The sequence below is a fragment of the Eretmochelys imbricata genome, chromosome 5 (genome assembly GCF_965152235.1).
Source record: "Eretmochelys imbricata isolate rEreImb1 chromosome 5, rEreImb1.hap1, whole genome shotgun sequence".
Taxonomy (NCBI): domain Eukaryota; kingdom Metazoa; phylum Chordata; order Testudines; family Cheloniidae; genus Eretmochelys; species Eretmochelys imbricata.
This window is the reverse complement of record NC_135576.1, coordinates 18,762,089-18,786,627: the sequence shown is the minus strand read 5'-3', so window position 1 is coordinate 18,786,627 and position 24,539 is coordinate 18,762,089. Positions and strand designations below refer to the sequence as shown.

Sequence of the window (24,539 nt, the reverse complement as noted above, 5' to 3'; positions counted from 1 at the left end):
TCCCGCCTGCAGCGGTCTGAGTACCGGGCCGAATTCGAGGGCGCTGTAGGGCCGCGCTCTGGACCCACCCCCTGCGCGGCCGGAGGTGCTGGCTGAGCCCAGGCTGTGGCCCTGGCCCAGTGGGCGTGGCTACGGAAAGCGGGCAGGTGGATTCCGAGCGAAGCGCTCGCGGTGCCCAGCCTCCGGTCGGCGTCGCGGGGCTGAGCTCCGTGTGCGGGCCCGGCCGGCCGCTCGCTCCCTCGGGGAAGGGGCGGGAGCCGTTCACCTCAGCGTGTTCCTGCGCCGCGGCGGCGGCCGCATGGAGCTCCCGGAGGAGGAGGAGGAGGAACCGGATTGGCTTTGCCCGGAGCCTGGCGGGCCTTGGAGCCATGCGGCGCCCGCGAGAGGCTCCTCCGCCACTCTCGGAGCACAATGTAAATACGGGCCCCATCGCCCCGAGAACGGGGTGGCGGGGGCTGGCGCTGTTGCCGGCGGGGAGAATCTGGAGCCCGCCGGGCGACGTAGTCAGACAGACGTCGAGAGCTGGGGCCCCTGAGACACGAGTGTTTGTCCCGCCCGGAGCTGAGCGACTCCCCCAGGGATCCATCCTGCCCCCAGCGCCCGGCTTGCTCCCCCCCCCCACAGCGTCTCCCCATTCCCTCGCCTCCCTGTTTCCCCCTCAGTGTCCCCCATTGCCCTGGCCTCCGCACAGCCCCATTGGTGTTGGGACTGGTTCAAATCTGAAGCTTGTCAGAATTCGATTAATTTTTTATCATTTTGATGGCTAATAGCCATGCTTATTTTTAAGCATTTCTCCCTGGTTTTAGCAGTTTTTAATTTTTCACTTTTTGGGGGGAGGCTCAATCGGGCGGTGGCAGACAATAATTTAATGACAATAGACTGAGTGAGATTAAAGAAATTAGGGCTTTATAACGGTTAAAAGACAAATTGTCAACATCACCTGTCAAAATATATAAAGTAAATATTCTCAAATCACACACTAATAAGTTCTCAAACAGAAATTTAGTTACTTTGCCTGTCTGTACATTTCAGTTATTATCAGTGGAAATATTTTTGTTGTTGGTTTGTGTGTGTGTAGGGAAATCAGTATACCAACACAAATTTAATGCTTCCAAACCTATTTAAATGGTAACAGTGTAGCTGAACCAAGGCATCATATTTGCTTGTAAAACACCACATCTGCGTGAAGTGCCATATAAATAATAATATCTAGAAAATGGTGCTGCTCCGAGTGCTCAGTCCTGTTTCACATTAGGAACATGCAAAACACCAATTCAATGGAATTAGAAACCTTGGATTGAAACAGTTAAATGTTGCACATTTCAGCACATTTTCATATAACTTAAAGTGCATTCCCTTTCATCTAAAAAAAACAAGTCCCCAGAAGGGAGAAAATCTGATATTTTTAAAATCATTAAATCTGTACTTAAGTATTAAAATGTAGCTTAGTACATTTTTTCTCAAACTTTCCTAAGAAAATGTTCATCTTTGGGTCAAGAACCAGCATAACAGATTTAAACTTTAAGAAATATATTTTTTTGAAATTATATAGTATGGGCCTTACTATATAGTTTAAAAAGATATTTCTATAAAGTTTGCTCTTTGCACTTGACAGCATTTTTGCTTTCTGGTTGATGATCGGTTGCATCACTCATGGGCTGCTAGTAGGTGGAGTTCATGTGCATATTCTTTCATAGACAGGTTATTTATTTAAACCTGCAGCAGTAGAGAAGCTGAAATTGTAGAGATACTAGGCAGGTGTGTTCTCAGAGATAAAGAGGTGGGAAGTATATTTGGTATTGTCACTTTTGTGCCCACCCACTGGATGCTTCTAAACAGAGTAGGAAAATCCTTATACATTTTCTAGCAATAATTAAAATAAACCAAGGCATACAATGTAAAGGGTGCTGTATCAGAAATACAACTTTATAAAATTATTCAGTAAAAAAGAATCGAGGTGGCACTGGCCATCTACAAGAGGTCTTCAGGATGTAGACAGCAGTATCTTTACTGATACCAAACCACTGTGCCAATTGGCTTCTGACCAAATTAATGTATAGTTTATAAACTCTCTCTACTTTGCCACACAGTGCATGATTTCCAAGCATAGTTTTCATGTGGGAGATTGTTTGTTGTATTATTGACAAGGGTAAGAAGGATGTTATTTTTAAACTTGGTTGTACATTTTCATTGCAGCAGGTAATGGCAAGACTGTACCATCAGGAAGTACAGCGCACAGAGTAATTGTGCACACTGACCTGGATTGCTTTTATGCACAAGTAGAAATGATCCGTAATCCTGAATTAAGAGACAGACCTTTAGGTAAATTTATATGTTGCTGTTTATTGCTGTTGGGTTTATGTTTATGTGGTTGGGAAAGATAAAGATACTTTTTTATTTGTACTCTGTCTTTCATAACTTACTCCACTTGGTTCTAAGGGTCAGTTGAGCTTAAAACTGTTGGTACTATTGCATGTGAATTAACTAATCAATGGAAGAAAAGAGTGAAGTAAATATTTTTAAATTAATTCTATACTAATGCAGATGTGCCCATGTATACATCAGGTTGCATGATAAGGGCCAAAAATAGTGGGAATACCTTTTTAATAAGTGAAAAATTAATATGGCATTTAAGAAAAAATATTTTATTACCATAAAATGTTCTAAGACCATGAGCAAGGGTCCTGCTTCCGTCAGTCTTACTCAATAAAATTAGGGTGTATTTCTTCTCAAAAACGGTATTAAATTTTTACTGATTGAGGGATTTGCATTACAGGCTTTGATAGCAAAGTGTAAACCATTTGACATGGAAGTACTGTAATAAACAAGTGATTCATTAAAATGTTCTGTAAATGTAAAGTGTTACGATTTTTTACCTTTGTTTCCAGGTGTTCAGCAGAAATACTTGGTAGTTACCTGTAACTATGAAGCCAGGAAACTTGGAATTCAGAAACTTATGTCTGTCAGAGATGCTAAAGAAAAATGCCCAGAGCTAGTGCTAGTTAATGGAGAGGACCTGACACAATACAGAGAAATGTCATACAAGGTTACAGGTACAGGTTAACAATTTCTTAATAGTGGGAAATAAGTACTGTACTTATACTTATTATGGTAAAAAAAAATTTCCTCCATAAACATTTCTGATTTTATGTGAGCTTCAGAAAATTGTCATAAGGCTTGTAGGGATGCCATCTCAATCTCTGATTCCATCAGATTTCACAAACTAAGCAGTTGGGCTCAGTCATTATCTAGATTAGAGGTGCATGCTGGATTCAGACAGCTGGGTGTATTTAAATGGCTTACATGACATACTAGGATTCTGCAGAATCTTTAATGTTAATATTTTTCAAATGAAAGGTAAGTTTCAAGCCCTCATGGCTGCAGAGAGAACCTTCCAAAAATGAACTGAGGGGAAACTGATGTCATGACATCTGCCTGAGACTGCAGGTAGCCTGAGTCAGAGACTCAGAAGTATGAACTCCCCTGTCCCTTGTTAATCTTCTTCAAGGGGTTGATAATGAAGTCCACAGAATTGGGAATTTGGAGTTGCTGCAGGGAAAGAATTACAGAAGTTAAAACCTTGAAGACTCACAAAGAGAAAAGGGAAAGGAGCAGAGAAAGGAAGTAAAGGGCAAAATAGCAGTGGCCTAAAGGGAAGCAGATTTTCTCATTGAGTGTGGAAGAGACAATAAGGTATTCAGTAGAATTACCTTGCAGCTATGTTCTCCCCTTGAGTTCTGTGCAAATTTCTCACTTAGATCAGTGGGAAATCCACTGTGGATTGTAGAGAATATGAAGTCCCAAGTTTACATTATTACACTATGTGGTTATTGTCACAATTTCAGAACAACTGCACCTCTGACTTCCTATGTAGTTTGCTCAAGGGATGTTCTCTTAAGTATCAAGGGATCTAGCCATCAGCTCTTTCCAGACAGGGACCTGCGTCCCTCTCCCTCCAGACCTGACATGTAGGCTGCAGTGTCCTGCAATTCACTGTGATTATTCCCGCAGGTCTGCCCTAGTTCAGCTTTCTCTCAAGGGCTAAGACCGTGATTTATCAGAGACCAAACAGCCGTATGCAGAGCACAGTACATTTATTTTAGGACAAAAATATTACAGAGAAAACATAATAAAACAATAATAAGTCTAAACACATACTTTAGCTTACTAGAGATTCCCCCCATTTTCCTTATGGAGACCCAATAACATTCCAGGGTCCAATCCAGACTAGTGAGGGGTTGTCACCTCCTGCCCTGCAACCTTGGGTGGTTCACAATGTTTTGCTGTTGTAGGTCCCACAAACAGCCGTCTAGCATGTAGGTTACACCCTTTGTGTCTATAGCTGCTGTCCTGGTTCAGCAACTCTGACTCCAATAGCCTGTCAGCAACATACCAGCCACACACTAGCTTCTAGCAGCCTTGGTTACTACTTACAGAGTGACACCAATACACTTCCAGACCCGAATTTTCCCCAGAAACTTGTGTTCTGCAATGCCCAGCCCTCTCCTGGACAGTTCAGATATTCGAGATGTGTTGCCCCTGTAAGGATCAATGTATGACAGTATGGTACTTTAAACTGAGTTGTTCAGTAACTCCAATTAAAGATGTCACTGGATTAGTTTTGCTTAAATAATAAAACAAGTTTATTTAATTTCAAAGAGAGAGGTTTTAAGTGAGTACAAGTATAAGGTATTGAAATAACAAATTGTTACAAGAGAAATAAAGATTAAATGCTTTCTACTTAACAAACGAGACATAGTTTAAGGTGAAATCCTTACCACATGTTCCCAGCAACAGGACTGACCAAATTCTCAGGTCAGAACCCCTCCCAAAGTCCAAAGGCTGGTTCCTTTGGGGAGAGAGAAGGATCAAGGGTACCTGGGGTGTTTTTGTACCTCCCTTTTATTGTCCAGTCACCCTCTGAAATGCATTTTCCTGAGGGTTACGCCTAGATGAAGTTCCTTCCAACTCTGAGGATGGAGACATGGGGTCTTGTGGTGAAAGAGGTTCCATGTTTGTTAATGTACAAATCCATCTGTTTCTGCTGCCAAAGAATGGCCACTTAACCAGGGATTGCCAATCGACTTCAATGACACAGGGCTAGAAGTGTCAGTTTGTCGTTCAGCTGTTTTACCCACTCCACAGACTTGTCTGGTAAACACATTTCAGTCAAAACTTCAGCTTATGTTCATAACTTTACGTATAATGTTGCTACACATTTTTCACCATGATATTATTGACCAACAAGTTATTAGTTTTCAAGTGATACCTCACAAGGCATATTTTGTAGAAAGATTATTACAGTGGTGTATAGGTTGTGAATACATGGGTGCATTAGTCACAGACCCTATTGGGTTCCACTCTTTCAAACACTTAAGGAGGGTGTCCGTCTTGGTTAAAGAGTCTTGTCAATTTGTTGGATCAAAACTAGGGCTTGGTTTGAACCAGTATATGCAAGTAATCATGGGGTTGGTACCTTTCTGTAAGAGTTTACCTGTCCCAGGGTCTGTAGTAATTATGCCCCCCAGCGATTTTAGGTCCTAGATGGAGCTTGGTAATCTTCCCCACCAGCCAGCATACAGTTCCTGGCTCACTGAGATACAGCTGAGAAGGTGGGTGAGGTAATATCTCTCACTAAACCAGTTTCTGGTAGTGAGAGAGACAAGCTTTCAAGTTTACACAGCTTTTCTTCAGGTCGCCTTGTCTCCCTAATGTCTTGGGACCAACAGGGCTGCAGCAACACTGCTTGCAACAATGAGAGATACAATTAACATTTATAAAGTGGATACAGTAGTTTAAAGATATCCCTGTGTTTGTCATACCTGTCCCAGTTACGTACTTTGCTTTTTTCCATAGAGCTACTGGAAGAATTTAGTCCACTGGTAGAAAGACTTGGATTTGATGAAAATTTTGTGGATATCACAGAGTTGGTAGAGAAGAGACTAGCACAGCTGCAGAGAGATGGCTGTTCCAAAGTGTCTGTGTCTGGTCATGTGTATAATAATCAAAGTGAGTGGTTATTCCCTATTTTGCTAAAATATTTTATTAAATATTAGTAGAATTTACTACAAAAAGTATCTTGATAACTAAGTTTATTAAACTTTCAAAACTGCATGATAACACATTTCCTATTCAATACAGTATTGTCTGGAAAACTTTTATTTTTCCTATGGTTATACTGCCAGGAAACGACTTGCAATATACCATAATTTCATATCTGAGGAGTGGCATGTGTACCTTCGTATATTAATGTCAGTGGAAGTTGGGCATGCACAGTGAGTTGAGAGAATAGATTCTTTTGTTTATGTGGTCTTCAAAAAAGACAGTTAAATGTAGAATTAAATATCTAGTTTGACTGAGCTTAAAGTAACAGCTTTCATGTTAGTTCATGAAAATTTCAATTAGCTGACACACAGTAACTAAACACTTAAAACTAATTTTTCATCAAACATATCCTTAATGTATACCAAAAAACAGAGCAAAAAGTTTTGCTGTACAGGGTGACTGCATGGGAGACTTGTACTGAAGTCACTGGGGACTGACTGTAGAAATTGGACTGATTCATATTCTCCCCTAGGATCCTTCTAGGTCACAAGTGCACACAGTTGGCATAGCAAGATTTGTATTCATTTAATAAATGAAGGAAAAGAGCAGTTGATTTTTACCAGACCAGGTGTTAATATCAACTGTTGCTATAATTTTTAATACAGTTCTGAGAAAGAACTGGCTTAATAAGGTCTCATTTCATTAGTGTTCACCCTTGAGTAACAGAGATGGACACCTTCCAGTTATCTTAATTAAACAAATGTTGTACTCCTAAATCTCTAATTCATTAATTTTTTCATTTGGTTATATTGAGGCAAGAGTCTGTTCCATGATGATATTTAAATATTTTTCTTTGATATCTATTAAACATTTATAGAGTATATTTATCCTTAAAGTACTTTCCAAACATTAAGTAATTTTCACAATAATTCTGTGATGGTAGAGTATTACCCTTTTAATTTTAGAGAGGAGGTAACTGAGGTACAAAGAGGTTAAATCACTTGTCTGAGGTTAAATACTTACTCTATGGCAGAGAACCCAATAGTCCTTACATTCAGCCCCTTGATCTACCCAGTAGACCACACTCTTTCCCATAAAGTTTTTTATAGGTTATAAGCACATGAATCTTCTTATTAGCGAATGGACCTGTAGTGATTTGAGTGGTCGTATGCTGAAAAGTGACCACCTCCTTTTTGTCTTCACAGCAGTCAATTTACATGATGTGATGCATATAAGATTTGTCATTGGATCTCAGATTGCAGCAGAGATGAGGGAAGCCATGTACAATAGACTGGGTCTTACAGGCTGTGCAGGAGTGGCCTCTAACAAATTACTATCTAAACTGGTATCTGGTACCTTCAAACCAAATCAACAAACAGTTCTTCTACCTGAAAGCTGTCAGGACCTAGTAGGCAGCCTCGATCACATCAGAAAAGTGCCTGGTAAGATACTGGTGCCACAATCTTTCATTTAGACATTGTGAGAATTCATAATTTTAATATACACACTATGCTTTTAAAACGGAAAGAATTTTAAAAATCTGTTTTTTCATATTTATATTTTGCATTTTATTCAAACTAGTCAGTGAAACTATACTAGTTTGTTGTATTTCTGTTCTCTAGTCCATGTCACTTTTTGGTTCTGCACTAACACAAGTGCTGCAGCATTTGGGTTGCAAATACCTAAAAAGAATGTATAAATCTCAGACTGTTTTCATTGACACCCAAACACTGATATTGATATCAGTACTTATATAACTTTTGAAAAAAAATTTGCTCAATCCTAAAATGTGGGTCTCAATTACTTGAAAATGTTGCTTCAAAGAACTTCCAGTTCTATAATTAAAATAATTATATTTGATAATGTCTAGTTTTATATGGCAAAACATTATAAATTATATTTATAGGGAAAAGGTATTTTAGTTTATTAACCAAATAATAAATTAGTTTTTAGTATTTTATATAATATATAAATTATAAATACAACTTGCTAAGCATATCTTAATCTTTTAAATGACTTTCCTGTGTACTGTATTATTTTGTAAAGAGATTTTACTCAAGTTATCACACACTTTTTTCATCTAGGGATTGGCTATAAAACTACCAAGCGCCTAGAGTTGCTGGGTCTCAGCAGTGTGCGTGATCTCCAGACCTTTTCACCTGTAATACTAGAAAAGGAACTAGGAGTTTCAATTGCTCAGCACATTCAAAAGCTCAGCTATGGAGAGGATGACTCCCCTGTGGCCTCCTCAGGACCTCCTCAGGTATAAATGACATATGAAAATACAGTTTTTCAGAATGAGAAAGATTGCACTCTTTGAGTACAGTTTTGCTGAGCTTGCTGACATCCATTCATAATGAACACAGGAATTGTCATACTGGATCAGACCAGTAGTCCATCTATTCTGGGATCCTGTCTCTGACAATGGTCAGTACTATCTGCTTCAGAGTAAGTTACAAGAAATCTTACAATTACGAGATATCCTGCCACTCAGGAAAGTTTTTCCCAACTCCCCATAGTTAGAGGACATGGCAGTTCATATCCTTTCCAAAATTCTTTTAATTTTATTTATATCTACTATTATAACTCAGGATATTCTTGTTACCTCTACTAATGTCTGATCTTTTTTTGAATCCTGCTGAGCTCTAGGTTTAATGGTATTTTGTGGCAATGAGTTCCAGAGGTTAATATGTGAATTATGTGGAAAAGCTATTCCCTTTCATACCTTTTGAATTTGCTTGGTCACTTGATAATACACAAAATTAAAAGGACTATTGCATTTCTTACAGTCCCTTAGTGATGAAGATTCTTTTAAAAAATGTTCATCAGAAGTGGAAGTTAAAAAGAAAATGGAAGAACTACTTGCTAACCTTTTAGACAGGTGACTGTCTTCATTTGTTCTTATTGCTGACTGTGTTTGTGACCTGAAAGAACACTGGGCATATGTAAGGTTTGTTTTATATTTTGCAGAGCATACTTTGGTCTCTTCTATCTTCAGAATGCTGCCCCTCAACCCCACCTGCCTCTCTAACTACTTCCTCATTACCTTTATCTCTGAACTTGTGAAATGTGTCCTCTACAACTGTGGCCTCAAATTCCCCTCCTGCAACTCCATCCTGCTCCTCTCCCCCAGTCTGGCTTTCACCCTCTCCACTCCATTGAAACTTTTCTCTCTCTACCCTGTCCCTGGGTAATCTTATCCACTTGAATGGTTTCAGTTACTATTGTTATGCTGCTGTCTCCCATCTTCACTTCTGACTGCTTCCCTTGGTTAGACCTTGCATCTCAGCTGGTTTCTCTGACATCTCTTTAATGTTGTGCCATCAACTTAAGCTTAACGTGGCCAAAACTGCACTCCTTATCTTGCCTTCTGCTGTTCTGCACAACCGCAGACAACACCATCATCATTCCTGTAACTCAGGCTTATAACCTCGGTGTCATCTTCAGCTCTTCGCTTTCCATTACCACTCACATCCAGGCAGTATCCAAATTCTGCTTCTCCCACATCATCATCAAGATACTTCCATTTATTTTTGTACAGACAGGAAGAATTAATTCATTCCCCTTATCTCCTGTCTTGATTATGTAGCCACCAGAAGTATGTTTACACTTCAGTGTAAGCTGAGGGTTCAAATTCAGGCTCAGGCCTAACTCCCCTTCCATCTACACACAAATTGTGCTAACCCCAGGCTTGGATCCAGGGTTCCAGGACACCACAGGGGTGGAGGATGTTAGCCTTCCACTCTGTCAGGGCAGAATTGTTCCCTTCAACATATTTTCTAGTACAGTCATTCTCAACCTTTTACATACCAGGACTGCCTTTTAATACTGGGACCTTACTACCACTTAGCAATATGGGATGGACAAGATGGTTGCATCTCTAGGTTGAGAACCATATTCTAGTACTTCCAGCAGTCCATGTCTAAAAAATCTCAAGCAATGGGGCTTCCACCACTTTCTTTACTAATGTAGAGATTTTTTCCTTAAGTGAATAAAACAGTAAGTTTTTTTCTACCAGTCTTCAACTGTGTGCAATACTAAACAAAAACTATTTATTGAAACCATTTGTAAAAAATGTGAAGAAATAAATAGACATTGCCAGTAAATAGAGTTGAGTTAGGAAGCACTAGAATGGTATCAATTGGGGAGAATGAGGCAGGAAAGAAATTAAAGCTAAAGCTTTAAAGCTTCTTATTACCATTATTTTGTTTCACTTTCTTGATGGATTAAAAAAAGATATACATTACTTACTTGATCCAGTTGCTTTGAAAGTATTTGTAAAGCAGTGGTAATGTTAATTGCTCTGCACACCTTTATTTTCTTCAGAATATCCAAAGATGGAAGAAAGCCACATACAATAAGATTAACCATCCGTAAATTTTCATCAACCAATAAATGGTTTAGTCGGGAGAGTCGTCAGTGTCCTATTCCCTCTCATGTTGTTCAGAAATTTGGGACAGGTAAGAGCTTTTCTGAAGTTTTGTTTTCAGAAAGTATTTGGTCAGTTGTTAGTTTGGTTAAGGATTCCTTTGGTGCCCAATATGTTGTTTGAAATTTTAACCAGGGTTGCTTTAACTGGAGAAATGCCCAAGTATTTGGGACATTCATAGGAACGGTGAAATGATACTTCCTTCTGGGAAGGAAGGTTTATCAGTCTGTTAATTTCAGTATCAATAAAGTTTCAGGTATTAAGTGTTACCTTTGCTTTGCTTTAAGTTACTTTAAATCTAGGTTTCTGAACAATGTTTCATATGCTGGTTTTTAATTTAAAGTACACCTCTACCCCGATATAACGCTGTCCGCGGGAGCCAAAAAATCTTACCGTGTTATATGTGAAACCACATTGTATCGAACTTGCTTTGCCCCCCCTGCTCCTTGTCCCCTGTCCGCCCTCTCCAGAGACACCCCGTCCCTAATCACCCCCAGGACCTCACCCCTACCCAACCTCCCTGCCCCCTGACTGCCCCGCCCCATGACAGGCACTCACTGGGAGTGGTGGGAAGTGGAGCAACGTGGCCCCAGCCAGCTCCACTCAGCCAGCTCCCAGCCGTGGCACTCCGCTTCCCGCCGCTGGTGAGTGCAGGGAAGTTGGGGAAAGGATGCCCTCCACACTCACCTGCGGTGGGAAGTGGAGCGACGTGGCCCCAGCCCGCTCCACTCCGCCAGCTTCCAGCTGCGGCACTCCGCTTCCTGCCACTGGTGAATGCGGGGAGGTTGGGGAAAGGACGCCCCCCGCATTCACCGGTGACGGGAAGCAGAGCACCGCAGCTGGGAGCTGGTGGAGTGGAGCGGGCTGGGGCTGGGCTGCTCCGCTTCCACTGCTGCCGGTGAGTGCCGGGGGGGGGGCGGATCCCACCCCCTAGCGACACGGCTGTGGCCAGGGTGAGGGAAGCGGAGCGGGCTGTTCCCAGCCCCCGGCTAATCACCTAGGCCACTCTGGGCCTGCGGGGCCCCCCAAAATGCCCCACCCCCAGCTCCTGCCTCCCAGACCCTGGGCTGTGGGGGAGGCCTGCTTTATCGCGTTGTATGTGAACCCGTGTTATATCGGGTCACGTTATATCCCGGTAGAGGCGTATTGCATTGGTTTTATGTGATAGATGTATCTCAGTGAAACAATGTTAAAAACACAGGACTTCCTGGCAGGAATAACTTTGTTCAATAAGTAACAAAGTTGTTAACTCAGCCTTGCAAGATTGTTTTGGGAGTTTACTAACCCAGGCACAAAATATACTTGCCTGCCTTTTACCCTGATGTTGAAAAATTAATTAAATGTAACTCATCTCTGTCCAAAAAGAAAAGAGAGAGAAATTACATGCAAGGGATGAGTGAGTGAAAGGAATTTTGTGTGGCTGTTAGTTATAAGATTTCAGGATCTTTCTGAATCACTCCTTATCCAACAGTGTGTGACATGTATACAGTCTTCGTCCTCTGAAGCTAGGGTTTGTCCATCCTAAATAAGGATCACAGTCTTTCATTTGCAACTTCATATGGAGTTTATCTTTTCCCTATATTTGACCAATCACTTCGCTACTATTCAGTATCATTATGTTTTCTCTCTTAGTAAGTATAGAGTTTTATAAAATACTGTAATCATAGACCGGAATTAGTAAAGGGTTTCACCTCTGAACCCGATCTAGATTGGAAGAGACCAAAAGTTATTACCCTCTGATAGGTCCACACGCTCCTGCGAAAGTAAATAAGTGGTCATAGTCTAGCACTTTGTTGTCAGATAGCCGTATCACACAAATTGTCATTGTCATTAATTGGATCCGTTTGAAGACGATTTAATAGAAATGGAGAGTGAGCTACTCTCAGTTGTATAAAAAGGCCTTTTCCATTTGCAGGATCCTAGTTTAATTGTGTTTGTTTAAATTGACCACTTTTCCAATTATCACATCACTTCTCAACAGAGATGACAGGGCAGAACAGGAGAGCTTGTATCATTAATGTCTATGCTATAGAGATTCCGTGGGCATGTCCCTAGGGTTGTCAATCTGGCACTTCTTGCAACCATAACATTTATTTTACAAAACCTTTATAAGTGTCAAAAACTGTAAACTTAAGTCTCTTTATTTTCAGATGATCAAATAAATGCTGCCTTACTTGGCACAACTGTAGTTACAATCCCTCACATTTCCTAAGAACTGAGATTTTTTCAGTGCATTGAACAATTAGGGTAAATGCTAACTTATTTCGCATTAGTGCAAAGTGTTAAAAGTCCAGACTATCTCATGCACAAACCTTAATTCCATTCAGCCCCTTATAGAAAGATTTAAATTAATTCTGCTGTTTGTTTACATTTCATGTTCAGGAACCTATGATGTTGTAGCCCCACTGGTTGGTATCCTTATGAAATTGTTTAGAAAGATGATAAAAGTGGAGATGCCATTTCATCTTACCCTTCTGAGTGTCTGCTTCTCAAATCTTAAAGCTCTGCCTAGCCTCGCCAAAGGATCCATAGGATTTTATTTAACTCGGTCGTCACCCCCTTCAAGTGCTGGCAAAGTAAGTTGAAGATTATTAAAAACTGTCAATCAAATCAAGTGCATTAAATTCAGACTGAGACTATATATATGCTGTAGTATCCTTAATACTTTAAGAAGTTTTATAGTCCCAAATATCATCTCGGTAGTAAAAATGAGGGACTCTGTGGGCTCTCCTGAGTACAAGCTATTTACAAGATGAGTTTATGCTATCCTTCTTTGGTAGTATTAATCTGTTTTCAATTACCATGTCTTGAATGGGACAATACTAGGCAATGAAACTTTATTACTGTGGGAAAAAGAGAGGAGCTTGTGGAGCCAAGGTTTTCAGAAGTGGATGCCTAAAATTTAGGTTTCCCACTGACTTTAATGGGAGCTCTTCTGCCTGCTCAGCACGTCTGAAAAATCAGGCTACTTAAGTAGATACCTAAGTATGAAGTTAAGAGCCTAATTTTTCAGCATCCATTTTTGAAAACCTCAGTGCTTCTGTAATGTGTGATCTATAGGTCATGGTGGAACTGAAGTGATCTAAATATTTCTTTCTCTCATAAAATATCTTTAACTGTTTAGCTTGAATTTAATCGTGTTAAAGTGCCCTTAATTTACCTTTTTGCACGTAGGTATAAGGGTGTCTTCAAACACTGGGTTGCTTTACTTTCCATATGCTCTTAACTCACCCTGTTCAGGCTAGGAATTAAGGGTAGGATTTCATCTTCAAATCTCACTTACATAATTTAAATCAACTATGATGTGTTACTTTAATATAGATCTTTTTTTAATGGAAATATAGAGAAGTTGACAAAAGACCATGGTTGAAATCTTGGCCTCATTGAAGACACAGTAAAACTCCCATTGATTTCAGTGGAGCTAGCACTTCACCCCAGAATTCTTTGGGGGGAGGGATAGCTCAGTGGTTTGAGCATTGACCTGCTAAACCCAGAGTTGTGAGTTCAATCCTTGAGGGGTCATTTAGGGATCTGGGGCAAAAATTGGGGATTGGTCCTGCTTTGAGGAGGGGGTTGGACTAGATGGCCTCCTGAGGTCCCTTCCAACCTTGATATTCTATGATTCTGTATTTTTTAATTCTTAGTATTTGTGAGTCACTGTACTGTTGATCATTTAAGATCTACTTTGTATTTAGAAACTTGAGGTTAATTTATCAAAATTCTGGTCCTTGGTTACATACAAGTAATCATGACTTCAAGTCACACATTTATACATGCAAACAGATCTTGTGTCTATAATGATCAGTATTTGGTATGCAATTACTCTGTTAGGTGAGATGTGCAAAGTTTATATCTTTTGTTCTTGGTTCTCTCCTTTTTTCACTGCACATTTGTCCATAGCTGACCACCTTCCCTTCCACAATCTATCATACAACCTATATGCAGACATCCAGCTCTGTTAACTCCCTACCCCTATCCCAACTTCTCAGGTGTCCATGCTCTTATATCTTCTCTTTTCTCTGATAATTGCTTTTACACAGAGGCTCATTCTTCTTTTCTGGGTGCAACATAATTTGGAAGTTTTGTCCTTTTAAATTTTCTTTAGATGCAAAATTAATGATACAGTCTGTAAATAAGTATTTAGGCATATTGAAGGACTTTGATGTAGCTGGGCTGCCAGACGGGTACTTGTTTTACAACCGCAGCAAAACTCTTTAAATATCTGGTCCATTATCTATCTCTAAGTACTATGTTGAATAGAAAAATCTTTGTTGCTGGGTGATTCAGTGTTAATTTTTGTTTGTGGAAGCAGGATTTAAGGGATCACTATCAGTATAATTGTATTTATGACATGGTGTCCTTTTAATCATTTAATATTTTTCATATGCATTATGTAGCTAAATAATATATTCTATGCTGTAGAAAATGGAAGGTGTTCCACAAGACCAAGTGAACTCCTGCAGTTTTGTACCAGACGGAAGAATTAGAAATATAAGAACTAGAGAATCTTCACTAGAAACCAAAAGCTGCACAGAAGAACCTGAAATTCCTGTTTGCCCACTTCATTTGCTTCCCGCTGGCATTGACCAGGAGGTCTTCAGTCAGCTTCCAGAAGATATTAAAGGGGAAATTATTTCTGACAAAACTGGGGAAAGGATCCATACACAGAATGTTTTGAGCCAGCCATTACCTTTTTCTAAAGGAGCACTACCATTTTTTGCACAAGAACAAATGCGCACTACCCCGAATTCCAGAAGAGCAGATCATAGTATCAGCAGTTTGGTATGGAGTGAACACTTTCAATCTACCAGTGAGATGGAGACTGCCATGGTACACAGGCCTAATCCTAATTGTATTCTCAGTCTACAGGATCCTCCTGAGTACCCTGAAAGTGCATTAATGGATGACTGTATGGAACAAGTACCTAAGGAATCACTGAATTTCAATAACACTGATTCAATTGTATTGAACTTGCAAAGTCAACAACATTTTCTTCAGCCCCACAGTTCAGACACACAAGAGCAGCCCATTGGAGCAGCCTCTCAGGATGAAGGTCAGAGAGAGCAAGCGTCAGGAGAAGGAAGAATTGTATTTCCTCCTAATGTTGACCCAAATATTTTTTCTGAACTACCTGCAGAAATGCAAAAGGAACTCCTGGCTGAATGGAAGAATCTAAAACCTGTTTCCAAAATGCACATGAATAAATCTTCTGAAAAGTTAAAAACAAACAAAGGAAAAAAGAATGTGATGCTGTGTTCACCACAGTCTAACAGTTTATTAAGGTATTTTAAACCAGAGTGATTATTATATACATAATACAGAGATGACTGGTGTAAAAATAAGGACACCATAAGCCCTGGCACTTGGAGGTAATACAATCATATTCATGCATTAAAGAAATGTACTGTTTTAAAGTGTAATGTGACAAAATAGCATACAGAAACTAAGAGACCACCTCAACAATTAATAGTGTAAAACTATTGATAATTCCTTTTAAAAGTGACTAATACTATGTATTCTTGTGTTAAACTAGCAGATTAATGTTTTATTTAGTCCAAAGAGAGCAGCAATGGAGACTGCCTTCCCCTAAAATGCACATTAGATGTGATGAATCCTCCAGTTGTTACTACCCATATTAAAACATTGCAAACCAGTTTAGAACACTTACACTTGTTCTTGTATCAACCAAATGGCATCCATTAGGGCATGGGTGTTCTTGCTGTTAAAACATTTTTTAAACTCAAAAATACAGAAAATACTGACTTGAATGGTGGGGCTTGTGAAACTAATGGAATAAAGAGAAAATAGTACTGCTTTCTTAGTAGTTAGTCACTAACTGCTAGAGGTAAAATACATCAGTAATGTGAACAGAGTATCATCTACAGGCAGTTCTAATCACAAATAGGCTTTTACTATTTGTAGTTGGAATAGCCACCAAGACAGTTGTCAGCATTTCCAGCCATTGATTAGGCGAGGTCCCAGTTTGGAAAGATACTTAAGAACATGCTTAACTACTTTGCTGATTTACCTCAATATTGATTTAGGAATATAATTTTAAAAAAATCTTGGCCAGTGAAGACTGATTACAAAATTGCTGTTTAAATGTTAGCTAATTATTGTTGCAAAGTAACTTGTAATAAACACGTTTATAGTTGTTAATACCTTGCCTGTTTTATTCAAGATAAAATAACTTTGAGATGTACTAATCTAATGAGATATTTTACTATTAAAATGTCAATGCTTTTAATTCCAGGGCAAAATCAAATTATGCTTCAATCCTAAATACTGACTAGTTCCTGAGAGGAACATACTAATTAACAATTGCTACATAACAAATTATCTCACAATAACTTTACACAGAAAATGACGTGAATGTGTGTTACAGAACACATCACTGTATCTTTAGGTTACAGTGAAGTCTGACTCTATTTTATGTGTTTTGATGGCAACTCGGGTTCTGATTTAAAAAAAAAAAAAGCAAAAAGCTTTTTCCTAAAAAATAGCAAAACATATACTGTTATGCTTAGTCATCATTTCTGCTACTAACAGAAGTACATGAAATTAAACTACACATCTACATTCTCCATATAGACCACACTTAAAATATTAAAGATCTCAAATTCTTTAATTTTAAAATGAACCCAGGTGACAGCTGCATATGATTTATATGTATACAACTTTCCTCTTATGTTTGGCATTGGTGTATAATTCTTTAGCATCTTTATTCCAGACCTTGCTTCAGTGATTAGATTTATGAGGGTAGTAAGCAATGTTCTCTCCACCACTGAAGGTAGAAGCATTGCTTCCTGTTCTGGCTGGATAAACACAATTAGTTTGGAATGTTCTGGATTCCTGTAAGAAAGGGAACTGAAATGTTAAAATAAAATATGTATTTATCCAACAATGAGAATTCTGGAGAGGAATAAATCTTTGAATATGATCCACAAAATGTACGTGCTGAAATATCCTCTCTATTAAAGTGAAGGGATGTAGCATACACAGAGTTCATAGAAAATGAGCTTCAGCAAACCAGTGTAACCACATGCAAGTCTCATGTGATGGTGCTCTCAATCACAATGTTAGAAGAGGCAGGTCTGAGCCACAAAGTTTGGATCTACAATCAAATCCAAAGTGTCCCCAGAGTACAACTAGTACTACAGAAATTCATAGATCTAAGTCAAAATGAGATCAGTTTTAATTTTTGTAGGTAGAAGGTTACTGTATTTCAGAGACCTAACTTTATATAAGACATTAATACTTATTCTGGCAGGGGTGAATACACACATCCACAAGGGTTTTTATGACCACGGATGCAAGATGGAGATGGGTGGCATTTTTGATAGCCCACAGTGACAGTTAAGTGAGCAAAACACAGAATTAAAAATGAAGAATCTATTGATTAAACAAGTCAGTCATGTTGACCTGAAAGTAGTTTTTAAAAAGGAAATGTTTCTTTCCCCAAATGATACAATACAAAACTTAATACAGTTATCAATATATGTATTTCTAGCAATTACATTCTATAGGCTAGATTTCAAAAAGATATCTATGATTGTGCAAACAATTGCCCTAAATGCAGATTTCTAATAGAGCATGTATGTTTTGACAGGAAAGTTTACTAAAACCACCTTTGAGATTTGATCCTTTATGTCCAAGACCATAAGGTGTGGCAGTATTTCAGGGTAGAAGAGTCACTCAGCTGGCAAACATCAATAATTAGTAAATGCAACTGGGGGAGAGGGGAAGAAGCTATGCTTGCTGTGTGTTGCACCTTAACTGCAGTGGTCTTCACAACACCACTGTCATGCTCTATTATGTCAGACATAGTGCTTGAAAAGTGTACTTATTCAGTGATCAAATGAAGTACCCAGTGTGAAAAACACCTTACATTGCCATCACCCAAATGCCACACCCACACAAAGGAATGAGGACTAAAACAGAAATAATACAGTTGTTCCCTGCTTTTTGTGTGTGCACATTATTTACTTAATCAACTTTCTATTTAATTTATTTTTATGTAAGAGTGGTTCCAACAAAGATGGACCGGCTGGATCTGTTACTTGCCCTCATTAGCCCCCTAGCTGATATGTGCCCAAATGGGTGTGTCAGAAAAACTGACTCAAAGAAACATTCTAAAGGGAAATGTTAGTCATCTTTATTTTGTATACCCAAGGTCTGTCATACAGTCTGTTTTTCAATGCTTCCCACACGCATGGAAGATGGATTGCAAAGGAAACAGATTGTGCTCTTTATGCTGTACAAGACCGCCTCAATGTTAGTTTTTCCAAAAAGCTATTTTCTGCTTTTTTAGTACTAGAAATATTGAATCCTAGTTTTCCTGTTTTAATAGGGGACTTTAACAAAATTTAAATTGAGGCCTACTTTATACTTAAAAGGCTAACCAAACATTTTTTGTTTCCTTTGCAATTCAGCTTTAACAGCTACCTTCAAAAAAATTATTTTATATTTTTAAATAAACATTACCACTGCTTTACAAATACTTTCAAAGCAACTGGATCAAGTAAGTAATGTATATCTTTTTTTAATCCATCAAGAAAGTGAAACAAAATAATGGTAATAGTATAGAACATAAGAAGCTTTAAAGCTTTAGCTTTAATTTCTTTCCTGCCTCATTCTCCCCAGTTGATACCATTCTAGTGCTTCCTAACTCAACTCTATTTATTTCTTTACATTTTTGGGGGGTGAAGCAGGAAAAATCGTATAGACAAATACCAATTAAACGTCCCACAAAATGAAAACTATTGGTAATGGGAATACTTGTGTCTCTGAATAGATGTGGCTTATACTAGAAATGCAGTTAAACCTTAGATTTAGCAACATTGATCTGTAAGATTATCATTTATCTAACAAAGTAATAGAAATAAATTCATCACCCTTAGCAATTTAAATCTCATAACTAACATGCAATTCAGGAGGAGTGTTACTACAGAAGAAGTAGCCTCTTACATTCATGGAAAAAGATTTATAATACAGCATGCTTCTAAAGTAGGTATACACCTCACAAAACTGCCTGTAAAAAGATTTGCAAAACATTTTTTTTCTTAAAAGTTAGTGTACATAAAACAAAATGAGATTAAGCTACTACTGATCTTCTAAGAATGAGGTTCAATCCCACTATTTTTACTTAAAATTGAGTAGTACGTAAATCTGCAGCTAATCCCATAGTGTGCATTTTTATTTCAATGGGACTATGGGTGGAACAAGGTACTAAATGCGAGTAGGAGGCAGAATGCATCTTATAATGACCAATAAAGAACCTTCCAGAACACAGCCAAAATAGATAAATACACACAAAAATTGTTTATAATTTACAATTAGTAGTAAAGATACCTCCATCATATGTTTTAATGCATACCACACCAACAAAATCTCTTGATGAAATCAATCCCATACCATAATTGTATGTAAGACTGTGATGTATACCAGTGTCCGGCAAATACAGATTAAAACTATTAATTTTACTTAATTGGCAAAATATTATCTTGAATAGTGGGATGTAACAATATTTGATTTTCACTTGAAGCAGTACTTCCTAATAGATGGAGCACTGTGCTGGGACTTAGAAGACCTGGATTCTATTCCTGATTCTGCCACTGGCCTGCAGAGTGACCTTAGCCAAGTCACTTCACCTCTCTGTGCCTCAGTTTCTGCATCTATAAAACAGGGATAATGATACTGACCTCCTTGATAAAGTGCTTTGAGATCTATATTGCTGGAGATAGGAAACTGAGTGAGATGGGCCAGGGCCATGAGGTGGCACCAAACATTCTCTGTCAGGTGCTTGGCTGTCTGGTTCTTGTTCACATACTCAGGGTCTAACTGATCATCCTATGTGGGGTTGGACAGGAATTTCCCACCAGGTCAGATTGGCAGTGACCTTGGGGTTTTTTTTGCTTTCCTCTGCAGCATGTAGGTATGAGTCACATGCCAGGATTTTCTGCCTCCATTATTCCTGCTATTGCAGGGGCTTTGCACACTGGTGTGCCTTTGTCTCTGCAATTCTGACTGTGGCATGAATTAGTCTATTCTCTGATGACTTGTAATACTTTGGTCTCATTTCGATTGTTGGGTTTAATGTGCAGGTATTGGTGACCTATGACATACAGGAGGTCAGACTAGATGATCTACTGGTCCCTTCTGACCTTAAACTCTGACTCTGCAGATAAAAAGTGCTACATAAGAGCTAGGTATTATTACAGTAGTTTGTATATGTAGATATTGCTGATGTCTGCTTAAACTTTAGCACAGAACTAATAGGTTTAGTGATTTGTAATTTAAGGAAAGTTTGTGTGTAGTTTTCCGAGAGCATTAAGAATCCATGCATTCACTCCCATTCCTTGGGGGCTGGATTCATTTAGGTGTATACAATCTCAGTAAATGCATATCCAAAGCCCTGATAAATTAGCATTCAAAATACACAATACCATATGTGTAAATTTAATAAAACTTTTCCAGCCCCACCAGTCCAGGAGAAAGATGGGCTTGATAGTGTGACTAAGTTTAACACATACAAACCATAGCAGACCAGTGGGAGGGAAATGGGAAAAGTAATGATAGAGAAACCAGGGGAAAAAAGCAGTAACATCAGTGAAACAGATGGTTTTCAAAAAGAAAAGGAGGACCTGTGGCACCTTAGAGACTAACAAATTTATTAGAGCATAAGCTTTCGTGAGCTACAGCTCACTTCATTGGATGCATGCAGTGGAAAATACAGTAGGGGGATTTTATGTACAGAGAGAACATGAAACAATGGGTGTTACCATACACACTGTTACGAGAGTGATCAGGTAAGGTGAGCTATTACCAGCAGGAGAGGAAAAAAAACCTTTTGTCGTGATACTCAAGGTGGGCCATTTCCAGCAGTTGACAAGAACGTGTTAGGAACAGTAGGGGAGAAAAATAAATATGGGGAAATAGTTTTACTTTGTGTAATGACACATGCACTCCCAGTCTTTATTCAAGCCTAATTTAATGGTGTGTCCAGTTTGAAAATTAATTCCAATTCAGCAGTCTCTCGCTGGAGTCTGTTTCTGAAGTTTTTTTGTTATAATATTGCCACTTTTAGGTCTGTAATCGAGTGGTTTTTGAATGTTATAATTCTTGACGTCTGATTTGTGTCCATTTATTCTTTTACGTAGAGACTGTCCGGTTTGGCCAATGTACATGGCAGAGGGGCATTGCTGGCACATGATGGCATATATCACATTGGTGGATGTGCAGGTGAACGAGCCTCTGATAGTGTGGCTGATGTTATTAGGCCCTGTGATGGTGTCCCCTGAATAGATATGTGGGCACAGTTGGCAACAGGCTTTGTTGCAAGGATTTTCTTTTTGCGGATATAGACTAACACGGCTGCTACTCTGAAACCTGTCAGATGGTTTTCATTCACCTGGTCATTGTATACATAAATATATGAACACCTTGGGTCCTATGCTCAGAGCCATATGCAAAGCCTTCTCCTGAAAGTAACTAGATATAAAGGTAGGCTAAACGCAGAGCTGATCCTCCTCTTCAGAGACTGTTTATCACATATTTTGTGTTCCTAACTTTTAGTGAGATTGGCACTAGATCTGAAATCAAAAGTGGTCCAAACAGGTGCTGCTGTGCTAGTACAATACAATACCAAATCAATCACTAGGTTGTCCACAGTATCTGAATTTGGCATATCTCAAATATCAGCCCAGCATCCAGTTAAATTTCAAAGAAAAGGACTCAGAGGAGTAGGCTAATGGGTTTTTATTTTATCCAATGTCCAAAGTGCAGCTGTGCAAGCTTCCCCTCATTGCCCCTCTAATGTGCCTCTCCCCTGAAGCAGAGGGATCTCGTTTGATGTTCTTCTCTGTCCACTCAATCCTTGGCATCTCTGAGGCTGTCACCAGTGGTACAATTAAAAGTATTCATTGCAATGTGTGAACCCTTGTCTACTGAGAAATGAGCAGAGATCGTTGAAGCCATTAGGTGGTAATATTTTTAGGCACTGTCAACATTCATACATTATACTATAATGCAGTGTTTTCCAAACTGCGGGTCATGACCCAGTACTGGGTCACAGCATGTAAGGAACTGGGTCGCCTTGCTCTGGTCAGCACCGCCAACTGGGACGCTAAAAGTCCCATTGGCAGTGCTGCCCAGCTAAGGCAGGCTAGTGCCTACCTTTTCCAAAGCTGCATCCTGGAAGCAGCCAGCAGTGGATCCGGCTTCTAAGCAGGAGGGCCATGGGGCTCCGCGCGCTGCCCCTGCCCCAAGCACCGGCTCCGCACTTTCTTCAACTGGGTCCCCAGAAAAAAAAGTTTGAAAACCACTGCTATAATGGATCATAAACTGCACATAAGTCAATAATGTGATGCACTTGTGAAATGGCTAATATTCTGGGGTATATTAACAAGAGTGTTGTATATAAGACATGGGAGGTAATTGTCCCACTCTGCTTGGCAATGGTGAGGTCTCCGCTGGAGTACTGTGTCCAGTTTTGGGTGCCACACTTTAGGAAAGATATGGATAAATTGGGGAGAGTCCAGAGGAGAGCAATAAAAATGACAAAGTTTTGAAAACCTGACCTATGAAGAAAGGTGGGAAAAAAAATCTAAAAGTTCTTCGATCATGTTATGAACTGGAAGAAACAACTTTACAATATTAAATTGTCATTATTTGAGCAAGCCATGTTACAACTAGGGACAGCATGGAGATGTCTTTGCATTTGCTGGATTGATTTAAATTAAATTAAAAAAGCAAGTGACTTATTCTACAGCTAATTCATTCTTTTCCCAAATAGCATTACATTCTTAACGACGTAAAAGATTTTTTAAAATGTGTTTTATAAAACTATTAGGTTGGATCCTGTAGTTTAAATATACATTTCCTTTATTGTATTCATCCATTAACTTACCTTTCTAAATCTTTTAGCTGTTTTTAAATGGATATTTTCAGCCAAATCATCATAGATCTCCTCCAGAACATATGAACAGCTCGTACTGATATCAATGGGAGGCATATATAGGACAAGTGCTATACTAGAAACCCAGATGGCATAGCTAAAACTTCTAGCAACTATTTACTTATAAATATTTTCGATGAGTATTTGCTATTAAAATTAAATAGCACAATGACATGCATTTGCACAAAGATAACAATGGTAAATGATGAAGTGCTAAGAGTCATAAGAGTAATTTTTAAAAGTACACAATTAAAAGGAGCAAAACTATATTTCAAATGGATTACAAGGAAAGGAGTGCAATTCAGGGAGTTACCGCAGCAGATAAAACACATTTGTGAATTGCTATGAGACTTTTTGACACAGTTTTTGGGGGTGTATGTAAAATATTTCACTGAATCAAGTCCGATGAAGTGAGCTGTAGCTCACGAAAGCTTATGCTCAAATAAATTGGTTAGTCTCTAAGGTGCCACAAGTACTCCTTTTCTTTTTGCAAATACAGACTAACACGGCTGCTACTCTGAAACCTGTAACGCGTCAGTATATCAGATAGAGAGGAGCTTCCCTGTCCAGGCAGTCGGTGCCTGTGCCTTTAAGAACCCAGCCCTAGGAAGTCGGTGCTGAGACCTAGTCTGTCCTGTGAGAGAGGAAATAAAAAAGCCCTCTGCCTTTAACCCTGTTTTTGCACACTTGGCAGGTAGCTTATCCCATCAGGGTAACCGATACTCCCCTCCCTGTCCCTCCCCTGCAGGGGTTTTGCCACCGTCTGGCAGCTCCTCACCCCTGGGCTTAACCTTGCCTGCTATCCCCCCTCTGATTTTGCCTCTCTCCTGCCCCTACCTCCAGCTACTTGATCCCCCTCGCCAGTTAATTTCTGCCCCCTGCTCAGACTCTGCCCACCCACTCAGCCCCCTCCGATTTGCCCCCTTTTAATGCTTGTCAAGAGCAGGCAGAAGAATCTGATTCCAAGTGAGGGCAGCAGCTTCAGCAGATTTACCGAGCATGCTCAGTTGGTGTGCTCCTGCTTTAAGGAACATAAGCAGCAAATTCTGTCAGGGAGAAGTTTCTGACATTGCACATGGCTCTGAGCAGATCAGGAGACTCCCAGTCTGG

General features: G+C 39.4%; 1 protein-coding gene across 2 annotated transcripts; it reads left to right on the top strand.

The window, feature by feature from the left end:
• Positions 1-159: 159 nt before the first annotated feature.
• POLI (DNA polymerase iota) lies at positions 160-16,633 on the top strand. 2 transcript variants are annotated; one of them, XM_077816684.1, is made up of 10 exons: positions 160-413; positions 2,197-2,322; positions 2,889-3,053; positions 5,857-6,009; positions 7,254-7,487; positions 8,130-8,308; positions 8,835-8,926; positions 10,372-10,505; positions 12,857-13,050; positions 14,897-16,633. In XM_077816684.1, the coding sequence occupies exons 1-10, from the start codon at positions 299-301 to the stop codon at positions 15,773-15,775; spliced, it is 2,271 nt and encodes a 756-aa protein (XP_077672810.1). In that variant the 5' UTR covers positions 160-298; the 3' UTR covers positions 15,776-16,633. The 2 variants fall into 2 exon arrangements, with proteins under 2 accessions (XP_077672810.1, XP_077672809.1); XM_077816683.1 differs by having other exon boundaries at positions 7,251-7,487.
• Positions 16,634-24,539: the final 7,906 nt, after the last annotated feature.

Excerpts from the sequence above, each read along its gene's own strand:
- POLI (XM_077816683.1), top strand. The coding sequence starts at position 299 with ATGGAGCTCCCGGAGGAGGAGGAGGAGGAACCGGATTGGCTTTGCCCG. Across the intron at positions 3,054-5,856 it reads AATGTCATACAAGGTTACAG|AGCTACTGGAAGAATTTAGT; the intron begins GTACAGGTTAAC and ends TTTTTTCCATAG. Across the intron at positions 6,010-7,250 it reads TCATGTGTATAATAATCAAA|CAGTCAATTTACATGATGTG; the intron begins GTGAGTGGTTAT and ends TTGTCTTCACAG.